Source organism: Labrus bergylta, chromosome 6 (assembly GCF_963930695.1).
Source record: "Labrus bergylta chromosome 6, fLabBer1.1, whole genome shotgun sequence".
Classification (NCBI taxonomy): Eukaryota; Metazoa; Chordata; class Actinopteri; order Labriformes; family Labridae; genus Labrus; species Labrus bergylta.
Genome location: NC_089200.1, coordinates 26,012,253 through 26,034,375, shown reverse-complemented (window position 1 = coordinate 26,034,375; position 22,123 = coordinate 26,012,253). Strand labels below are relative to the sequence as shown.

The 22,123-nt window shown below is 39.8% G+C and overlaps 1 protein-coding gene across 1 annotated transcript; it reads left to right on the top strand.

Moving 5' to 3' along the window:
* Window positions 1–1,079: 1,079 nt before the first annotated feature.
* Window positions 1,080–20,106, top strand: LOC109983360 (protein shisa-like-2A). The gene is made up of 3 exons (XM_020633050.3): window positions 1,080–1,362; window positions 9,506–9,642; window positions 14,925–20,106. Exons 1-3 carry the CDS (start codon window positions 1,181–1,183, stop codon window positions 15,110–15,112), a joined length of 507 nt encoding a protein of 168 aa, XP_020488706.1. The 5' UTR covers window positions 1,080–1,180; the 3' UTR covers window positions 15,113–20,106.
* Window positions 20,107–22,123: the final 2,017 nt, after the last annotated feature.

Sequence of the window (22,123 nt, the reverse complement as noted above, 5' to 3'; positions counted from 1 at the left end):
GACTGCCCAAGCTGAGACGCAGCGCAGCGAAACCAGTGGAAGCACACACATTGAATAAAGTAAAAACCTCTCACCTCCGCTGCCAGAAAGGAGCGGAGACAGACCGAACACGCATCTGGTGGAAGTTGGCTGTAAGCCACTGCGCCACAGTAAAGACAAGGATTCAGCAGCACTTTGACTATATGAGGCAATGACATTACATGGAGAAAACTCATTTAAACTTTAAATGCATCAAATTTTTAATATTTTAAATAAAATCACACAATATCCTGATGATTTCCTGAGGACTGTTGACAAATTTGGTGACGTTTGATCAAACATTTTGTGAAATAGAAAATGTTTTTACTGATTACAGTAAAACGTTTACTGTCTTTACAGGCACATCGTTTAACCGATCTTTACAAAATTGGATATGTGGGGTGTGGAGTATCAGACCGATTTTGGTATGATTTAGGTAAAGGCTTGATGAGTTACAGTAGTTAATTGATTATGCATATTTTGAAAACTATAGTGACGAATCTCTGAATTGACCATAGGTTGCAGCACGGGAAACGATCAGTACCATCCAAGGAACACGCTGTGCGAATATTATTTTCGTACAGCTAACTGTTAGCAACTTATTAGCATTTAAAGCAAAACGCTTAATATTTCACCACATGTTGAGCATGTTACCATTAGGAACCATATTCTGAAGTTTTAATACTTTATTAGTTTTTGAGTTATGATCTTTCAAAAATGTGTCCCATAGGGTTCCATTAATTTTTTTATAATATTCATATTAAATCACTGTAACATTTTAGCATCAATACAAGTAATAGCGCACTTCTCCTCACCAAGCTTTACCATTTACATTAGTGTGAGAGCTGCCAGCTGTAACACTAAAGAGCGAAGATATCTAGAACTAGTTGCCAGCTCTCACACTAATTAAAATGTAATAATGCATGTCCTCTTAGGGCTTCCATAGCATGTATGTTATTTATTTAGATACATTTCTCGTGGATAGGGTGGGTGGGGGAGTGAGTGAGTGAGTGAGTGAGTGAGAATAAGGGGGGATCCGGAGAGGCACGGTGGGAGTGCAGTGAGTCTGTGAGTCCTGGAGAGTGACACACACTGACGGAGATGAGAAGAAGCAGCATCGCCAGGAAGATTTAGTGCGAGAGTCCCCTGCTCCGTGTTTGATATGAGCTCGAGCTGCGAAAGTTACTACAGCAAAGAAAATGTGCTCGTGGGGGGCTTCACGTGCCCGAAAGCGGACAGTGACAGCACGGCACTTTTCTGCTGCGGTTTCAGTGACTTGAAGTACTGTTGTGATGACCCCAACAGCTTTTTTCCCTACGAATATGGATACATGTGGTGGTTAAGGTAAGATAAGAAAACCGCAGACAAATAAGTATGGTGCATGGATTTCGTTTTACAGCGGGACATAATGTATGGGGGAGGTAGATGCACCTGTGCAGTGTCATGATGCAGCATGAGCATGGCGCACCTCGTCTCTTCATGCTTTCTTCTGCATCATCAGTCAAGCTGCTCAGACTGGACTTGTATCATATTCAAGACATTTTAACCATTGAAGATGTTTAGTTTGCTTAAAGAACATAGGCTACATGTTCGGGTTACAAAAACAATAGTGCTCGCAGGAGTTTCTCATTAGAAACCAACCTGTTGACATTTAGATGTCTTTTATCTCTTATTGGTCCAATTTCAAACAAAATCATAATAATTTTAGTAATTAATGTTTAATTTTGTCATGTTGGAGTTCAGTGCCATGTAAAAAAAAAGAAAAAAAGAAACACACTGTAGGGATGCACCAGTCCATCTTTTCATCTTCAGACATGGTGACCTTAAGGTGACTTCCATGCAGGACTCATGTATAGCTCATGTTAAAACAAAGGTGTCCAAGAATATCTTTGTTTTAAACAAAGTAAAGTTTCTGTTGGAATATAAGGTACTGAGGATTTTGTATTACTCACTTATTTTGCCTTCTCTTATTTTATCTCTTATTTCTTATTGTTGAAGTGTGGGGTAACACTTCAGTTACAAACATGAAACCATTATTTATCTAACAGAAAAGAGCGGTAAGAATCATTCACGAAGTGGACTATAGAGAGCACACCAACAGGCTGTTTTTAAGGTCAGGTTTATTGAAACTGAACAATTTAGTTGAAGACACTAGTAGTAATGTTAAGAGCAAACAGCAGAGCATAACCAAAAACTCTCCAAGAGATGTTTGTTTTTAGTTCAGAAGATGAAGCACATGGGAGAAGATTTCATAAGATATTGGATTTCAGTTGTTGGAATAAAATTGTGGAATCCTTTAAACAATGACTTGAAGAGCAGTGTGAATATATTTCATTTTAAGAAAACGTACAAGGAGAAAGTTATTAGACTGTCAGAAATTGGCAGTTACTGTGTTTTTGTGTGTTTTTTCCTCTTTATTGACGTGAAGTCTAAGACTGGACAGACCATCGAGATATCTCTTGTTTTCTCTTTGAGTGATGGGCGAGCAAAATCCTCCCCCTGCTCCTTTCCCAGCATCGACTGGGATAAATAATTGTGAATCGTTTTCTGTGAACGTTGTGTGTTTTGACATGTGTGGAACAAATAAGAAAATGAGAGTAAATGAAATGTTTCTTAATGAAAGTCATTGGCCCATTTGATATAGGGCAATATGACATCAGGGATTTCAACAGGGTCCTCACATAGCTAAACATGAATATCTTCTGTCTAAAAGAGGAAAATCAGAGGAATGCAAGAATCTCTTTTTAGTCTTTATTGTGAGACATTTACAAGCCAATGAGAAAGAATTGAGACAATCATCAAAGCAATAATTGAGAGGGCTCATCTTCTTCTCATTTCTGTCTCAAGTGAATTTCTGCGACCAACATATGAAATCTTTGATCATTATTGTGGATCTCGTCTGTTCAGTGTCTTGTTTTTATCTTAGTTATTGCTCTCACTCGTGCTGCTGCAGGTGCTCTTTGTTTTAAACCTGAAATCTTCAGATTGTGAGGCAGCATTGTTAACGACTAATGCTACAAGCTCCAGATCAGATTCAGTGTTAGAAGATCACTAAATGGAGAACCACTGAAAGTTAGAAGGGTTTTCTACAATGACTTTCCCAAGGTGCACTATGGAGTTTTGGTAGAGGAATGTGAAAGTTGGAGAAATGTACAGATTCTGTGATTTATGTTCATAACTCTATACACAAACTGACCTCAGGGGAACATTTGGTCCCTGTAACACTGTTTGAAGATAAAATGCTACACAATAAGTTATGGCGGGGGGCCCGCAACAGTGAAACCATAACGCTCCTTTTTTTTCTTTGAATAAAGTTTATGTATTCAGACCAATTCCAGATATTTGTCCATTGTGTCCTATTAACCTAATGCGAGAATGGGACAAATTACATTTCCCATCTGACACCAACCTCTTCACGTTGGGCTTTACAGCTGTCAGGTCTATGTGCACGCATATTTTAAAGTCAGGTCCCTACAGTATCTGTCAAGAAAAACAAACATCCCGTAAATCAATCCTCAATCAGGGCTCGCTGTGAGACAAACAGTCTTTATGTCTCAGAAATGTCTCTGACACAAATGACACAATGGACAAATATTTTGATTTGGTCTTAGATACAAGCTCAGTGTTCTAGGAGACTAAAAAGAAGACATCATAAAGATCTTATCCTAAACTTGACTGTACTACGAGATGTCATGACAAAGACCTAAACTGTACCAGCACTCAAGTGTTTCCAATCAGTGCATCCCGATGAGAACTATTTCTGCTAGTCTACATGTGTAAAGATAGTGATGACAAGACTTTATTGTGAAAATATATTTGTTTGTAGAAAATCCTTGACTTGATGAGTTTAAAGTTCAAGACAAAATGGAGAATGTAATCTATTTTTTCATCATGTACTGGTAGATCTGGCAGAAAGTTAATAAAGAAAATAATTCAGTTCAGTTTGATTCCCTGAATTCATAAATAATAAAATAAATAATCAAATTAATAATCCCTCTAGGGTTGTTTGCCCGTGTTATGAAATCTGTCTCCAGTATTTGTTCTGCAATTTTCATTCAACGGAGGAGAGAGGGAAATAATAAGTGGTGCTCACAAAATTTCAAAGTGGAATTAAGTTGTAAACTTCAACCTCTTCTCTCAGAAATCCTGTTCTGTTAATCAATATGAAGAACAGTAATTATTATTATTGATGTTTTTGTCTACTTTGGATCCCAATTAGTGGTTACCACAGTAACAACTATTCTTTCTGGGGTCCATACCCCATACACAAAGAAAACAAAACAGAAAAAAACACCCAAAAAAAGCAAAATTTTCATCCTTAGTAGTGAAAAAACTAGGGCTGGGCAACGATTAAAAGTTTTAATCGCGTTAATCGCATAAGTTCCTGTGATTAATCGCGATTAATCACATTGTTATACGCAAAATCCAACAATGAATTAAAAAGTAGTGTACAGCGCACTTTTATTATAAATGTACTTCTCAACTTAAACAATGTAATCAAAGCAAATAAATACAAAACTAAAGCTTATTGCATTCGTTGCAGTCTGGACGCAGAGTGTGTGTGGGTCTCCTCTCTGCTTTCTGACTGCAGCTGGGTCTGCTGTGCGAGCCTACACTGACAGCCTGTGAGTGCTTTTGGAAGGAGGAGGGGCTCACGGCAGCACCCGCTGCTCGTTGAGGACAGTAACTGCAGAGCAATATGTGCTTTCACGTCAGTTTCTTACACCAAAAAAGTCTCCAATATCACCAGAAAAAGTCGCTAGATTTGTCACTAGTAGCTGTAGATAAAAAAAGTTGGGAGTTTGGAAAGTAGCCAGATTTAGCGAGAAAGTCGCCAAGTTGGCAACACTGTTTCCTCTTTCCTGTGAGCGCCGCAGCAGACATGCGCAGCACTAAGCAACATACTAGGCTCGCTCACGATGGAATTTTACAAAATAAAAGCCAGTGAGCAACAGACTTTTACAATAACAAAATAACGCGTTAACGTGCCCAGTCCTAGAAAAAACAAATAAAAATACATTCACAGACGAACCAAGGACTGAAACTGTTCACGTCATGAGCTCATACAGTAGATGGTTAAAACAGCAGTTTACCTAATAAGGTGTCACACGCCTTTTTCAAGCTGGCAACACTAGACAATTTTCAAATCTGAATCGATTTTAAAAACTTGGGAGACCGCTGACTTTTACTGATTTTTAAATATCACAATGCTCCGATAGGACACGCTAGACAACTCGGCCAAACAGGGAGAGACCACACACCTGCAGCTTGTTGTAAGATTTCACAGACACGAGATCTCACAGAAACTCGTGCGATCCAACGTGACTTCAGAAGAAAAAAAAAAAATAAGGATGAGTGACATCGTCAGCTGGCTGTCCTTCTGTGTGTGTTTTGTTTTGAAACCTAAAATGAGAAAATACAGATGAAATCCTTGCTGAGAAGATGGATTATGTGCAGCTTTATAAAATGTGTGGCACAAGCTGAGGGTGAGTTGTTAAAGTACGCAAAATCCGGTTGGTGACGCTTCCAAGTCTGCTTGGTCTCATTGGCTGCTGCAGGTATTCCGTTGGAGGCAGTCCGACCAGTAAATATCATATTTATGGGCAAAAAATAGGATACGGCAAGCCTTGAATCGGGTCACACCGCCCCTATCGTTCTGGGGCAAAAATCTAGTATGTGGCAATCAAATATCATTCACATTCATAAACAAGATGTTACATGAAGAAAAACTGATTTATATTTAATAACTGCGCTCCTTGATGTCTTTTTTAAAACTCATCTTATTAGGGAGCTGCGTTAAGTGAAGCAACAATGTGAAAGCTGGGAGTAAGTATGCAGGTTTTCTAGAGATATAAATGTTTTTTTTAAACTGGACCAGGCTACATGTAAGTCTCTTCCAACCTGATCCATGCTGCCTTGCATGCATCCCTTCCACACTGTCCCTCATCGAGCAGTGCAGAACCAGACGGAACCAGAACCACGTTGGGCTTTACAGCTGTCAGGTCTATGTGCACGCATATTTTAAAGTCAGGTCCCTACAGTATCTGTCAAGAAAAACAAACATCCCGTAAATCAATCCTCAATCAGGGCTCGCTGTGAGACAAACAGTCTTTATGTCTCAGAAATGTCTCTGACACAAATGACACAATGGACAAATATTTTGATTTGGTCTTAGATACAAGCTCAGTGTTCTAGGAGACTAAAAAGAAGACATCATAAAGATCTTATCCTAAACTTGACTGTACTACGAGATGTCATGACAAAGACCTAAACTGTACCAGCACTCAAGTGTTTCCAATCAGTGCATCCCGATGAGAACTATTTCTGCTAGTCTACATGTGTAAAGATAGTGATGACAAGACTTTATTGTGAAAATATATTTGTTTGTAGAAAATCCTTGACTTGATGAGTTTAAAGTTCAAGACAAAATGGAGAATGTAATCTATTTTTTCATCATGTACTGGTAGATCTGGCAGAAAGTTAATAAAGAAAATAATTCAGTTCAGTTTGATTCCCTGAATTCATAAATAATAAAATAAATAATCAAATTAATAATCCCTCTAGGGTTGTTTGCCCGTGTTATGAAATCTGTCTCCAGTATTTGTTCTGCAATTTTCATTCAACGGAGGAGAGAGGGAAATAATAAGTGGTGCTCACAAAATTTCAAAGTGGAATTAAGTTGTAAACTTCAACCTCTTCTCTCAGAAATCCTGTTCTGTTAATCGATATGAAGAACAGTAATTATTATCCATGCTGCCTTGCATGCATCCCTTCCACACTGTCCCTCATCGAGCAGTGCAGAACCAGACGGGCAGCTCTGTTCAGAGTGAGCTGGATCCTATTCAGCTCTTGTTTCCAAGCAATGGTCCAAACTTTTGCACTGTTGCACAGTAATTGAGGTGAGACTAAAGCATAGACTAAAGATTGTAATATTTGTTTTATCATGTCTCCTTTTAGAAAATAGTCGTTCTTTCTGATATTGGAAATGCCTTTTTTTGCCTTTTTTGCAACTTTATTCTTAATGTAAGTTGTCCATGAAAGTTTTTCATCTATTGTCACATCTAACAGTGTGGCCTCTTTACCCTGCTCAATGGGTTCCCAATGTTCAAAGATGCACAGCTACTAATCTGTCTTCAAACCATGTCAGGAAACATACATCACACGCTTTGTTTTTGAGATGCCTGTTCTCCTAAACACGTTCAGAAACCAGCATCAATTCTTCCTGAAGAATTTTGTTTAGATCCTAGTACTTTTCTGCAGATACATAAAGTGTAGACTCATCGCAATACATAGCAAATTTCTAACCCTAACCCTATACATATGAAAGATCATGTGTAAATATGAGAGAGGTCCCAAAATGCTGCCCTGGGGAATTCCACATTGCAGACAAGCTTCCATTAAACGTTACACATTGGTGTCTGTTGAATAAGTAACTTTTTATCCCATTAACAGCTGAAGGTCTCACTTATCCAGAGTTAGCAGAGAGAGCTCCCATGATTCCCCTTCAGCCTCGATGTCATCTTTTTCTCTCCAGGTACAGAGTAGGTGTGCATATGATAATGATAAGGCATGAACACAGAACACATCTTGAAGCACACAAGAAAACGTAGTGGGGTAGTGACAACAGTACATGTTTTAAACATTTTGCATATCTTCCAGCATAATTTTCCTTTTTGTTTCAGCTGGTTGAAAACAACAATCTTCCATGCTGTTGTTTTGCTGAAATTACATTCCAATTTTCTACATTGTTTTCTCGCTAATGAGAAACAAAAATGATCCGTCATCACCAATATGCATGGGACGATAAGCATGAACAGATTTAATTTAGCAGGATGTTGTTTTTCTTTCATTCGGTTTCTAAAGAGTACAGCAGGAGGAGAAAAAATATTATTTTCTCTGTTTGTGCAGATGATTCTCAAGTTACCATGACATGTTCCTGTAAAAGAGATCTACATTCTGTAATTTGTCAAGTGCACCTGGATATGCGGGAAAATATCATATTATTTTCCACTGCAGCAGAGAGTAGACAAGCAGATGATGCCTGCATCACAAATTCAACTCTGCAAGACTAAACTGAACTAGGTCTTATTTTTACCAATAGTGTGACATGACAAGTAGAATCAATGCAATGTAAATGTGATAACTGTAATAGGCCTATAAATACAAGAGCCTGACCAATTAATCGTCCAGCCAATAATATCGGACGATATAAGCTTACTATCATATCAGCTAATTTGATCACAGATATGTACTGATATTACTAGATTTACTCACCAGTCAAATAGCACTTCATTTGAGTGTTTTATTGCATTATACTAGCAGTTCTCTTTCACCAGCAGAGGGTGCTATATGGATTACAACAAGCATCATCACTCTCTAGAGTGTAAGGCGGTGATGCACGAACATGTGCAGTTACTTTCCAGTTTAGTGACCATCTTTTGTTAGTTATAAATCTTTTCCACAAATGCTTGATAACTGCACTAAAAGGATCAACCCAATAAATGTGTAAATCTATCTCTATGGATAGAATAAAGATATTGGACGATATATAGGTCGGTTGCTAATCCTAAAATTTAAAAAAGTTATCCATTCAGTAGTAGTTCAGGTGATTGGGTCTCAGCATTACCAAATATGCATGCAAAAGTTAAATCAGCAGCCTTGTTGTTTTGCTTTGATTCTGTCCGGAAGGATTGACCAGTTTAAGTCCTTTCAAAGACTTGATGAATGAGGGAGCCAACTTGACTTTAACCTCCACTATAATTTAGAGTGAATTTCTATTTTCTGTACACGCGTTCTAGATTTTCAGCATGGGAAGCGTTCTGGTTTTCGTATGTAGTACATTTGTAGTCCGAGCTGTATTGAACAATTACGTTTCTATGCTTTGGTGTCCATGTGTTACTGCCATGCTTCTTATCTTGTAAATATTTAAAATCTTTGTTTTTTTTATTGTTTTGCTTCATCAGTGGCCAAAAAAAGTGTATACATGTATTGTAGATATTTATGAAACTGATGCAGTGTGACACATGTTGATGGTGTGTTTGATCAAAAGTGAAGTCCCTGGCTTTGGGAAACTTTTGCAAGTTTGATCACATGTGTATTCATTTGTATTAGTAAAACACCCTGTAAATAACTGCCTATTCATACATTTAAACCACACACTTCCATATGTGGTTTCATACCCTCCCAGGAGGTGCACACAGCTCAATTATAATCTTTTGCAGGAACTGTGTTTCTATTAACTTTTCTGCCCCTTTTAAAATACCTATTTCTCATAGCAATTGCAAATGAATCAAAATTGTGCAAGAGGGTCAATTCATGTTGCCCAGCTCAGTTCTGCATCTTTTCATATACTTTGTATGCAAACTGAGCTGGAACATGTTGCCTTGAGTATGGTCTGATTTTATTTTATGCCTCTACTTCTATCTCGCTGATGTTGTGACGTTAAAATGATACTTCTGCTGTGTCTTTGTTCTCCGTTTTTTTCTAGTCTTGGAGCTCTTGTGGGTCTCTCTGTAGCAGCTTTGGTTCTTCTGGCCTTCATCATCACTCTCTGCGTCCTCTGCTATCTGTTCATCACCACTAAACCCAGAGGCCTGGACAACGGGCTGCCGCTCCGAGCACCAGGTACCCACAGATGTCTCTCAAACCTTTTGGCTGACCAAAAGGTTTGAATTAAAGAAACTACCTGTATCTACTAAACCATTTTTTTTTTTTTTGCCAAAAACGTAGTGCTAATGCATTCAATGCTCTTTAGTGCAATCAAACAGCTTTGTTAAATATTTTACTTTGTTCATCTAAAATGTGTTTTCATATTTATTGTCCAACTCCAAAGATTAGGGCAAGTTTACCAAAAAAGCCATTTTCATTTACTTTTTTGAGGTTTATTTTTGGGCTTTTTATGCCTTTTTTTTAGAGACAGGACAGTGGATAGAGAGAGATATCGAGGAGAGAGAGAGTGGGGAATGACATGCGGGAGAGGAACCACAGGTCAGCTTTGAACCCAGCCCTCCTGATTGTAGGACTATAGCCAAAGTTCATGTGGTGCGTGCATTAACCGCTATGCTACCGGCAACCCAAGCCATGTTCATTTCTGTCTGTTTATCTTTTATCAAAGTAACATCAGTATAGAATGGACCGAGTTAATGAACCACTCTTGAAAGTAGCCTGATGTTGCTAAGTATAGGGAGAGTCAAACAGTATATTTAACCAGCAGGTATAAGCGAATGGAAGTTGCACTGCTCTCGCGGGCGCTGGTAACATAGTGATTAGTGCATGCATGCCCCATATACAGAGGCTGTGGTCCTCCAGGCGGCCAGCCCAGGTTCGAGTCCGACCAGTGGCTCCTTTCCTGCATGTCATTCCCCACTGTCTCTCTCTCTCTCTCTGATTTCTGACTCTATCCACTGTCCTTTCTCTACAATAAAGGCCCAAAAAGTCCTCAAAATTTACTTACAAAATATTAATGTAGAAAACCTGATTCTCACTCAAAACAAGAACAAAAATATTTTTCTGATGTCTTTTTAAGAGACTTATCACAATATATTTGGGCTTATTGTCAGCAAATAAATACTATAAAAAATGTACAATTTAAAAAAAACTACAAATAAAGAAGTTCTTAATACTTTGAAACCGCCTTCTTGCTTTCACACTATAATTGTTATTTCATCTATTCATTGCAATACTCAGTATTTTTACAAGGACAGTTAAATTAGACCATGAATTGGATTACCTTCAATGTATCTGTATGGAGAAACAATTTATTAGCAGAAGTATGCCTGACCGTCAGCTACCGATGTGTCATACCAAAATATAATTATGGACAACTTTACAGCTCTGTTCATGTTTTTATGTCGTCGTATGCTCCCACACATTTATGCTGTTGGACTTCAGGGTCAAAGCCTGGCACAGGAGCTTTGGAGTTTGTAGAAAACACCAAGGCCAGATTAGGGCTGATTGAGGTGAATACGCACAAGAGTAAATCCACCCCCTACCCCGTTATTTAGGTGTGTTAGTCTCACTACAAGATACTCAACTGAGTACAATTTTACACAGACGTGGGTGGCCTGTGCACAGCACTGTCAGTCCTTATGTCATGGTGCAGGTGATAACAGGAAACATAATCTGGACAGAAAATGAGAAGATTAACCGCACAGCAGAGGACTGAATTTCTTATTATTATTTTATTTAATTGCATACTTAATACACACAAACAACGCATTTCACCTTTGCTGGTTTGTTCAAGTATGTAATTAAAACAAAAGAAGAAGTAATCCAGCCTTCTTGTGTGCGGTGAATCTTGTCATTAGTACATTTTTAGCCGAATTTACATGTGTACATGTACAGTATTTCAGAAGTCCAGATTTAGTCTGAATCATACAATAAATGAACTGTCGCAATGTTGCAAGGTTGGTGAAATGCAGGAGATGTAGACAGGTGTGATGTGATCAGATGTATTAAAAGAGGGTAGTTGGGTGTATTGGAGCTGTTGTTGAATGGCATGGTATGCTGGAGCTGCACGTTGTGTGCAAGCAGGTTAGATAGCGCGCACGCACATAAGCAGGTAGGCGGGCAGAAGAACTGTGATCCTGAGCACAACAGTAGGACATTGAGTATAATCTAGGAGTAATTATCGATCACTATACACACTGGATGACTGACACATGTCTCCGTGCTGTGGCTGAGACAACAGTCTAGCACCGTGTGAGTAAAAATAAAAATACTGCAGGGTTGATGAGTAGCTGGACCGCAGGAAGACATGTTTGGCAGGTGTGCATAATCAGCAGGGATAGAGAAGCGAGGAGAGTCTGGATGGTATTCAACTCCAACACTACATAAATACTGATACAGTGAGATAGATAGATGGGGGACAGGGAGAAACGTGAACTGCAGAGGGGATTAGGTCCACCGAAAAATAACCCTAATCCAGTGGTTTGTTGAATACAATTTTGAAGCATCAATTTTGGCATTATGGCCTTTTCCTTTTTTTTTGTTGGAGCCAGTGTGTCCGTATTTGGATAAGAGGTTGAAGCTGAAGAGGAGCAAGGTGATTACAAATATTATGTTTTGAAACTGTACAGTCTTTGACCATGGAGGTTCATTACCTGGCTCATTAGTTGACCTCAGAGTTTACCACAGGATGAGATTTTGTTTGTGATGGTCATTCATTTACTAAACTATAAAAGCACTTTTTAGAGTGTGGTGTTGTGGCTGTTTTATGACACAAACAATGTCACTTAAAAAGGACTTTTCATCACAGGGCCTGTGGGGAACAACAAACAACATTTCCTCGCGCCAGCGCGCTGTCACAAATAAATCTACACGAGTAACTCAGAAAGGGCTAACAAGCCAGATTCTGCAAGCACAGACGAGACACCTTCCTAGTTAGTGCTTACATAAAACAAGAGAAGGCACAAAAGTATTTGGTGGCTTAATTAGCTTGGGTGACACCTTGCAGAGACTGTCAGTTAAAAGAGTTCCTAATATGCACAACCGTGAGCCTTGATGTATTTCAAGATACATTTTATTTGTCCCAAAGAGAGAGAAATTTGTCTTGGGCTCTTCACCCATGCTGCAGCCATAAAAAGACAGCAATCAACATCATTCACATTAAAGATAAACTTTGAATATTATTAATTAAATGTCCAGAAATATTCTAAAGGAAGAATGTGAGACTTTTTGATCCAGTAGATGTCGCCCTTGGGCACCAGCACTAAACCAAAGCAGTCTCCTGTTTGGCGACACTTCCGCTCTCCTCTAGAAGCACACCTCCAACCCCCCTACACTCACAATCGCACAAAGGAGTTCTCATTTAAAACGCACCATTAATCGCAAGCGGTTGACAAAATTGTCCTTTGCTCGGGCTGCAATTGCCGTGACCTTCATTGTTGTGTTAGCAGGCTAATGTTAGCACACTTTGGTTAGCTCGTAGCTTCACATTGCACATAAAGAGACACGGAATGACCAAGGTCTAAACACACTTACTTGACATCCAAATAAGCAGTGAGTATGTTATTCTTATATTCTTATTTTCTCTAGTCCTTGAAAACAGCTTTATAAGCAAAAGCCTTCATGTCCATGTAAACATGAAGTATACACAGCTCCGACAACAACACAGCTGGCGGGACTCAAGCTTCTCACTCATTGTAGACAGTCATGACTCAAAGAGACATTTACAGGATATACTTGATTTCTGCTGTATTTATGGGTAAAATGTTGCACACCAACTCTCTCTCTCTGCCTGCCTCTCGCTCCTCTTGCTCTCTCTTTCAGGTATTTATTGTGTTTTTGGTGTTGAATTGTATACTTTTCCTTTGTATCAGAATGACAGCTATAGGACATGTTTTCTTGAAATGTGTCGGAATAATCCCATAAGGGATGGGTAATATGAGGCCAGAAATGAAAATAAAGATGCATTCATTCATTCATGAGGAGACCTGTTTAACAGTTTGATGGTGGCCTGTGGTCATCGACTCATTTACTTGCTTGTGTACACAGCTGAGTAATTCAAACAACATCCCTGTTACAGTGGGGCGCCAAAATCAAGATAAAAGAAAGTTCCACACAGCTGATATGAATGATTCATTTTATGTTTGATTTTTGTTTCTATAGTGAAATATGATGTCTTATATTACCTCCATCCTTGCAGCAATTTAACTGTTGAATTGTTTGACCAACTTCACATCATTCACATTTTGTTCCTGTTACGCCGCCTGAGTCCAGCCCTCTGTTGGGCTCAGGATAATCCTCATGTTTGGATCAAAGTCATCCCAATCCTGATCAGAAGCTTTGAACAACACAAACTGCACATCTAATCAAGTTCAACCAAGATTCCCTAAACTTATCTGCTTTCAGAATCCTTTTTTTATTCTTATAAACAGCCTGATATCAAGATGTGTTCCTCTCTTATCATTTTAACCACATCAGATTATTCTTTCACAACTGGGCCTAGGCTTTAAAAAGGTTCATTAGTGCCTCCTAAGGTGACTGCAGGAATTGCAGTTTTTGTCACTTCCTTGACAGCTTCTTTTTCACTAGCCCATCATCATATATTGTGTCTTTCAATGTCAGGTTGTAAAAAGGCAAAGAAGAGGACCCAAGTGCAGATAACTAAAAGTAAAAGATGTATTGCAACAATAGGCAAACAAAGAGTACTTGTTTGAAAAGTCCAAAAAGAGAAACAAAAAGAGCCACGAAAAAAACACTGGGAGGTAAGAGTCGTATCACAGGAGTAGTACTTCTTCTGCTCTGGTATGTTAACAACAGTCCAGTCAAAGTTAAATATTTAACTATTCCTTTCCTCCCTTGTGCATTCTCCGCACTCCGAAACACTTAACATTGGCTTCCACTCGTCCTATTTTCTACAAACATGACATCATAACTTTCCTCTCCAGTATGAATTTCCTGTATGATATGAGACTTTGCACTACCCTTTCTGTCTGACTACAGTTATCACACGATCCGGTCGGATGTTTTTCCATTAAGTGGAGGATGCTGTTCAAGTTACTTTGTCCGATTCTCAGCGGGCTTACTATTAATTAACAGGAGCAATAGATGAAATTAAGTGACAACAAGTGGGAATGAACGCTACTAAATAGAGACCGAGGTAATCAGACACAGGTGAGACTAACGACACAGGTGAAGACAATCAGGGCAATCAAAGCTGGAGGGAAACCTGACAAAGCAGGAAACACAAGGATAAGAAATGACAAAATAAAACGGGAAACACTAAAGACTAAACTTGGAAATAAAGCAAAAAAAAATACACACAAGGGAAACAAAAAAACACCAAGGAAGACAGAGACCAAATTAAACAGGAAATCAAATCAAAAAATGAAAATAAACTGCTTTAGGAGAGGCAGTCACGCTCTCTACATACCAGGTAATTATGTTAATTTTGTCTTTTCCAGGCTCGACTCTGAGTCCACATTCACCAGGGCCGAGTCATATCAGCGCCCCTGCTGAACCGCAACGTCCCAGGAAACACTTTTTCAGGACAAAGCTGGACTGTGACAACCAGCCCCCGGACCCTGACCGCCTTTTCCAGCGTTGTTTCATGGCTACTGTGACGTCTATCAACGTTGAGGGTCCTGCATAGACCGGTGAAATACACATGAGCAGCTAAATGAACATTGATAAAAACCATTTGGTGACAGCCTCCTTGCTGCTACTGTGCAGTATTGTTTCTCAAGATGCACACTTTTGGAAAAGAATAAGTGAATTGGGAATGAAAATGTGTTCACTGTGTCTTGGTGAAACAGAACAGTATTCAAGCAGTGTGAAGGACCCCCAGCTTAGAAAAGTGCCACACTTTTTGCGTATACAATCACATATTATTATAGTGGTTAAAAAAAGCAGAAGAAGGTCTTTACATAATGATTTTTTCTAACTGTCAAGTACGGAATACACATCATTTGTTTGTTAGCACATGGCGCTCATGCATGTAAATGTGTCTTGGCTCTGAATCATGATTACACATTGACATCACAGACTTTGAAATGTCTCTGTCGAACCTGAGAGGCAGCGCTGTGACAAGTCAATGTCTGGCTGTGGTTAAATCTCGGGGAGGGCGACGAGTTCACTCACATGCTGTCTATTTGATTCATTTGTTCCTGTTCCTTTTTTCGCCTAGCGCAAACCCCTGAGTCCAAGCTCTGCTTTTTCAGACTGATGGGGAGCAGTGGTTAATGACAGAGGTTGGACAATTGATAGTTTGTGTTTAGAATAAATTAAGAGACGATAAGTGGGAGTTTGTTCATGCATAAAAGATAAAGAGAGCAACAAAGACTAATGCAAGGCAAGTTTATTTACTAAGCACATTCCAGTAAGGGCTGCAGGGTCGTACAGTGGTTAGCGCTGTTGTCTCATGGGCGAGGAGGTTCCTGGTTTGAATCCCCGTCAGACAGGAGCCTCTCTGTGTGGAGTTTGCATGTTCTCCCTGTGCATATGTGGCTTCCTCCAACAGTCCAAAGACATTCTTTTAAGGCTAAGTGGTGACTCTAAAATTGCAAAAATCCGTTATATGGTTTGTTCTCTATTAGTGCCCCAAACTGCTAACTAGTAAATGTCTGACATACTAGCATGCTGACCACAAAAAATAATAAAAAATGTCTTAATTGTCAACAAGAGCCTGTAGGGGCGCACTCAAACTAGGGCAAAGTTGTCCTGTACCGTAATTAAGCGCAATTACCTTACCGCCCTTCCATCTCCTTCTCATGTCTCGAAAATTGAGGAAGTAGCAAATATTTTATTTAACATTTAGGTGTCACAAAAATGTATGTGCTTTTTATAGCTGCTGTCAGTTTGCAAACGGCTTATTTATCCAACTTCATTTCACTCATCTGACTGTTTTAACATCCACTAACGACAGTCTCAATTCGATCGTGTTTCAGTCAGTACAGTGTGTGTGTGTGTGTGTGGGACTGGGGTTGGTGACTCGCAGTCTCGCATGTTCACTGAACTGTAGTACTGCAGGAGCCCTGATTCTCTCTCTCCCGCGGCATCAGTCAGTCATTGGCTTATTATTCACCACCGGCCATTCTCAGTACGATCGCGAGCAGAACTAAATGTTCGGCCGTGTTTCAGCTTATTAAATTCTGATTCACAGACAGAGCTGGGTGGAGCATTGAACGATTCGGTGAACAAATCTTTTGAACGAATCATTTTACTGAACTGATTCTACTGATTCAGTACACTGAAAAGAACTGCTTTTCATATCACTTGTGCTCGTGCATTAACTGTACCGTGCAAAAGCACACCTCTTTGAAGCGTGCCAGGGCCAAGGAAGTGTATCGAGCTTGAGCACAGATCGTAGCACTCACACTAGTCGAACGAACTGGACTTTAGGATTGAAGCGTACTTGGGCACAGAACAGATTAGAAGTAGAAGTAGACTAATAACATTTATCTTAAAACATCACTGTGCCTTAACACAGCTTCATAGGGGTTAGCATGATGGCTTTATATTTTTCTTTTAATCACACACTTCTGTATCGTCCACTTTGTAGTGAGTTCCCGTGTTTGTTGTGCTACACTGAAGACTACATAGGCTACTTTGTTGTGGACGCAAATCATTGAGTAATGTAATATGAAACGTTGTGTAAAACCAAGCTAACCGCTAACCAAGCATTAGGTTTCTTACCATCCTGTATTGCACTGAAAGAAAACAAAGTGGCGACAGAATAAATAGTGCTTTCAAAATGACTAGAGGAGTGTGGTATTTTCATATAAAGACCTGTTGCTTGGTGGTAGAGTCAGTGGACTCTCAACCAGATCATCTGGGATTTGATCCCCCGGTTCTTGCAGTCGATCACTTGTCAAAAAAAAATTTGGGGGCGAGATTCTGACCCCCAAATAGCTCCTGCAGCTTCATCAGGGATATGTGAATATGTATGACTGGGATTTTTTATGATGACAATTTACAAAGCAGCCTCTGCCGTCGGGCAGTGCGTTAACATGGACTTGAGTATCCTGATTTTTCATCCCATTTTTTGTGTTCGTGTAAGTAAAGAACATATCCCGATATCAGAAACTAAGATCAGCTCTCATCTTAAATTTGAAAAACCTGATTTTGCTACCTGGGGAACTACAAAATACAGCCGAACACAGTGGAATTTATACACCACGGTACCCCCGGCTTCTGACGGCTGCTTTATATCTGCACAGCCTCAGCCAAGTGAATGTGGTGTGAATGGGTAAGTGTTACCTGGTGTTGGTAACACCTACAGTACCCATTCACACCACATTTACACTGAGAAGTGCTTTGAGTTGTCAAAAAGACTAGAACAGTGCTATACAAGCTCAAGTACATTTACCTTCAACCTTATAATAATCTTTATAAAACCTCCTGGCTATGGTGATTTTGGAAACAGATTGAATGCTAGCACTTAGTCTATGTTTAAATTGGATGGTCACATTAAATAGTGACATTTTAAGGCCCCGACACAAATCAAGGAGATTGTCTAGTTTTTGCAGTGTGTCCGGCTTCGTCGCTTCCCGTCCGCACCCATCCGCACCCGTCCGCACCCGTCAGCCTTTTTTTAAGCAAGAGCCACAAAACAATGGGACTGATGTCAGAGACTGCACAAGCTTTAGTGTTTTTTAAAACTAAACTTAAATGATGGTTATATCATGTGGTCATGTGTTTAATCTTTTGAATAAGATTCAGATAGGATGCTGAAGAGGAGGAGACGTGCAGCACAGAAGGAGAGGCTGTCTGTTCATTCAATCCTCAGGGTACGACAGGATTTGGGTGAGTTGAGGCTCATCCAGGAGCTGCTTGTGAAGTATAACGACCGCTTCACAAGCACGACCCACATTTCTGCAGCTGTTTCAAACACACCTGGTACGTCCATATGTTGGACATTTCTTTTCAGACTAGATATTTCTCTCCGATGTGCCAGTAGCGATTCGCCCAAGTTAAAAATGTTTTAACTTTCTCGAAGTTTGCAAGAACAGCAACAAGATCCTGCGCTGGGCTCAACTCAGTGGCGCGCAGAAATACTCTTATGCGGAGCAACACAATAGACAATGAACGGGCCTGACAGCGGCATGCAGCGCCCACCGCATCCTTTCTGAAAGGTCCTCAACAGAGCACAGTAGAAAAGAAGGTTCTGGTTGCTTGGAGTTGTAGCAGTTTCAGTAAATTTGTGGAACTAGTTGAGTTGGTGGAGTTACAATAATCTGTTGTTGATTTCAACTTTCAGTATTGCTGATATTCAGTTCAACATCACTCCCTCTTGTGTGATATTGCTTCAATAATTGTATTTTTCTTCATTGTTGCTTATGGATTTTAATTTTTTGTATTGCAATTTTTTTTTTTTTCAGATCTTCATTGGGCCTGACAGATGTGAAATAGCTTTATAGCTAACTCTGGCCAAACGTTTGTGTTGTGCATGTCCAATGTCAAAAAAACCCAATAAACTTCATTGAAAAAGTCATTGAAAAGCAGCTTAAGCCTGGCTCAGACTGTAGGATAATCGGGTAGCGGTCCAATTCCTCCTTCACGACAATCGCAGGGTCGTCCCAGAGTCAAGGCTGCTCGGAACCGATTATCTTCTCAGATTATCTTGTAGTGTGAGTCGTATAAACATCCAATCTTAGCATCCCCATTTATTTCAAACATGTTTAATATTAAGTATTTAGGGTGTTGACGATTACGACATGAAAGGGATTGGCGGATGTCGAGTGTGACTACAATCACGAGACCTCGAGAGAGAGTCGAGGGAGAACAGTAACTAGTGGATGCACAAGACAACTGTAATGCATATGACATTTACAATCTTACCCCCAGCTCTCACTAAAGAATATACAATTCATGTTACGCGTCTCCCCAGACACTTCATCACCCAAAACTTGTTGGCTCCATTGTTTGGGTGAGGTCGCGTGAGGTGGTGCTTTCCTCCTCCGATCAGGATAATCTTAATAAAGTACTGTAGTGTGTGATGTGCCATGGTTTTCATATCTTGTAGTGTGAGCGTGCTTGAGATTATGGAGAAAAAAATCTGTTCAGATTCCTTTTCATGTGCGTGATGCTACCTGAATTCAAAATCGGGAAGGATTTTAAAACTGCTGTAGTGTGAGCCAGGATTAAAGGCTTCCAAAACTGCAGGTCCTGGTGTTACAATCAGTTGCAAAGAAAGAATAAAGAATAAATGTACCCTCAGATTGCATATGTAGATTAGTGTGAACAATGGCTAAAGTCCCCACAAAGAAGAGAGAAAAAAAGAGAGCTCTTTTTGGGGGAAATTAAATGAATTCATTAAAATGAGTTTCTTTTATATTTCATTTGAGCAAGTTTTTGTTTTTTGGGGTCATAATCTGAATGTACTCATTTTTAAATGTGTGTTTTCTTTTGATGGTATTGTAGATGACACCATTGTTTCATGTTGAAGCGGTAAAATCTCATGTTGTCTAATCACTGCTCAGTATGAAGACAATATATTTGCAGGATATCTATTTGACTGAACTCACATGATAATGATGGACCTGAATTGTCAGGGCTAATTATGGCATTGTACTTTAAAAAAATACATTTTCAAGTGCCTCTTACTGATGAGTGTATTTTTCAAAGTTATTAAAGTGATGATCTACACATGCTTTCAAGCTGTCTTTTGTTTTAAACTTGCTCTTCTAGAAGCAATTTCAGAATTTTAGTCAGAAGTCAAAAATGCATTTTTTTGTCTAAGCCACAAAACCTGCTGTTCGAGCTGCACATATATTTACATATATGAGCCCATCTGCACATCCAACAAATCAACATATCTCTACACAACATGTCACTTACTTCGTATCACTTATTTCAGATTTTTTTTTATATCCCAGATGAAAATCACACACACGCAATGCTCAGTTACATTGTCAAATCTTCCATGTTTGAATCTCAAGATAGAAGATTCACTGAAGTTGAAAACATGTCTTTTTGAAGCAGTAGCTGGGTACATCTGTGAACGATTATTCCCCCCTCAAAGCCCCCTCTTCAGAGACTCAATGTTCAAGATTGAAAACACCCTGCTTGACATTGATCCAGTGTAGTTTTTGGAACATATGCATCAATTTTCTAAAGTAAGCGAGAAAAAAGGAGATGAAGGCTGGAAGATATTTTTAAGACCACCAAAGAGACCTAAAATCAATCCAACACAAGAACTCACTCGGAGGACTTTAGAACTGATACGCGGGGGATAATGAATCAAGCAGAAGTCTTTTCATCTTGTTGCGATCAGTGTCCCATGGTTAATGATAAATGGTCTTCTGACTACTCTAAGCAATTTTTACACCGACCCATTCACACCCATTCACATACAACAGAGTTGTGAATATCTCCGGAATCTCTCTGAGCTGTTGAAAAAACAGCCTGTTGGCATTAAGTTTCCAGTAGATGTCGAGGAGGAGCTGCTACGTGCTACGTACTACGGATGAGCGTATTGCATCATTTCCTGTCCTGTTCTCCGCTGTACTGTGTTGCTCAGTAATGATCGTTAGAGCTAAAAGCTTAATTGTTAATTTTGCCTAGTTTCTTACGACTGTTGTTTCCAACACACTGTACGTTCAGACAAACAAAAGTAATCGAAAAGCACTCTTTCTCTCGAGCGACAAACCTGCTTAACAGTTTTGTTTATTTTAGCTACCTACTCTTAGCCTAGCTTAGCAGTTAGCTTTATTTACAATGGCTTCTTTTTCTGTCTCTCCCTCTCCTGCTCTACGTGTCAGATGTTAAGTTACTCCTCGTCCTCCTTTAGTGATAATGATACATGTAAGAAATGTAGTTTATTTTTAGCTTTGGAGGGTGTCTGAGTTAGAGAGACGGCGCCGCACCATTGAGTCAGAGTCATCGTATGCAGCAGTAGTTAGCCAGCCACCTGTAGCCGGTGCGGGCCGACACAGCTTGGCTTCCCCCCCGGTAGCTCCCGAGCAGCCAGGAGGCAGTGGCTGGGTTACTGTCCGAGGGAAGCATAGTCAAAAATCGAAGCACACGGTTCCCCACCAACCACTTCACGTTTCGAACAAATTTTCCCCACTCAGCGACAGAAAACTCCATAGTCCGAAACGTGAAGGTAGCGAAGTCAGCGGGCATAGTTAGGTGTATACCCGGGGCCAGAGCGGGCGACATCGCATCTCATTTAAAGTTGCTGACAAAGACTAAAGGTAGATTTGATACAATCGTAATTCATGTCGGCACTAATGACTCCTGACTACGCCAGTCGGAAGTCATTAAGGTTAATGTGGAGTCGGTGTGTACTTTTGCTAAGACGATGTCGGACTCCGTAGTGTTCTCTGGACCCCTCCCAAATCAGACCATGTCCGGGGTCCAGGAGGCAAACACACTCTGTGTGTAGACTTAACTTTCCTTTTTGATCAATCTTATAGTTAGGGCCGGTGCTGGTGTAGACCAGCTCTTAGTTATGCTGCTATAGGCTTAGACTACCGGGGGAACTAGCACCTTGAGCTCCTCTCTCTCTCTCTCTCTCTCTCTCTCTCTCTCTCTCTCTCTCTCTATCTCTCTCTCTCTCTCTCTCTCTCTCTCTCTTGCTCTCTATGCATATACAGTACATCATATTACTGCATGTATCTATCTGTAAATCTCAGTCACTAACCACCTACTTTCCTGGGAG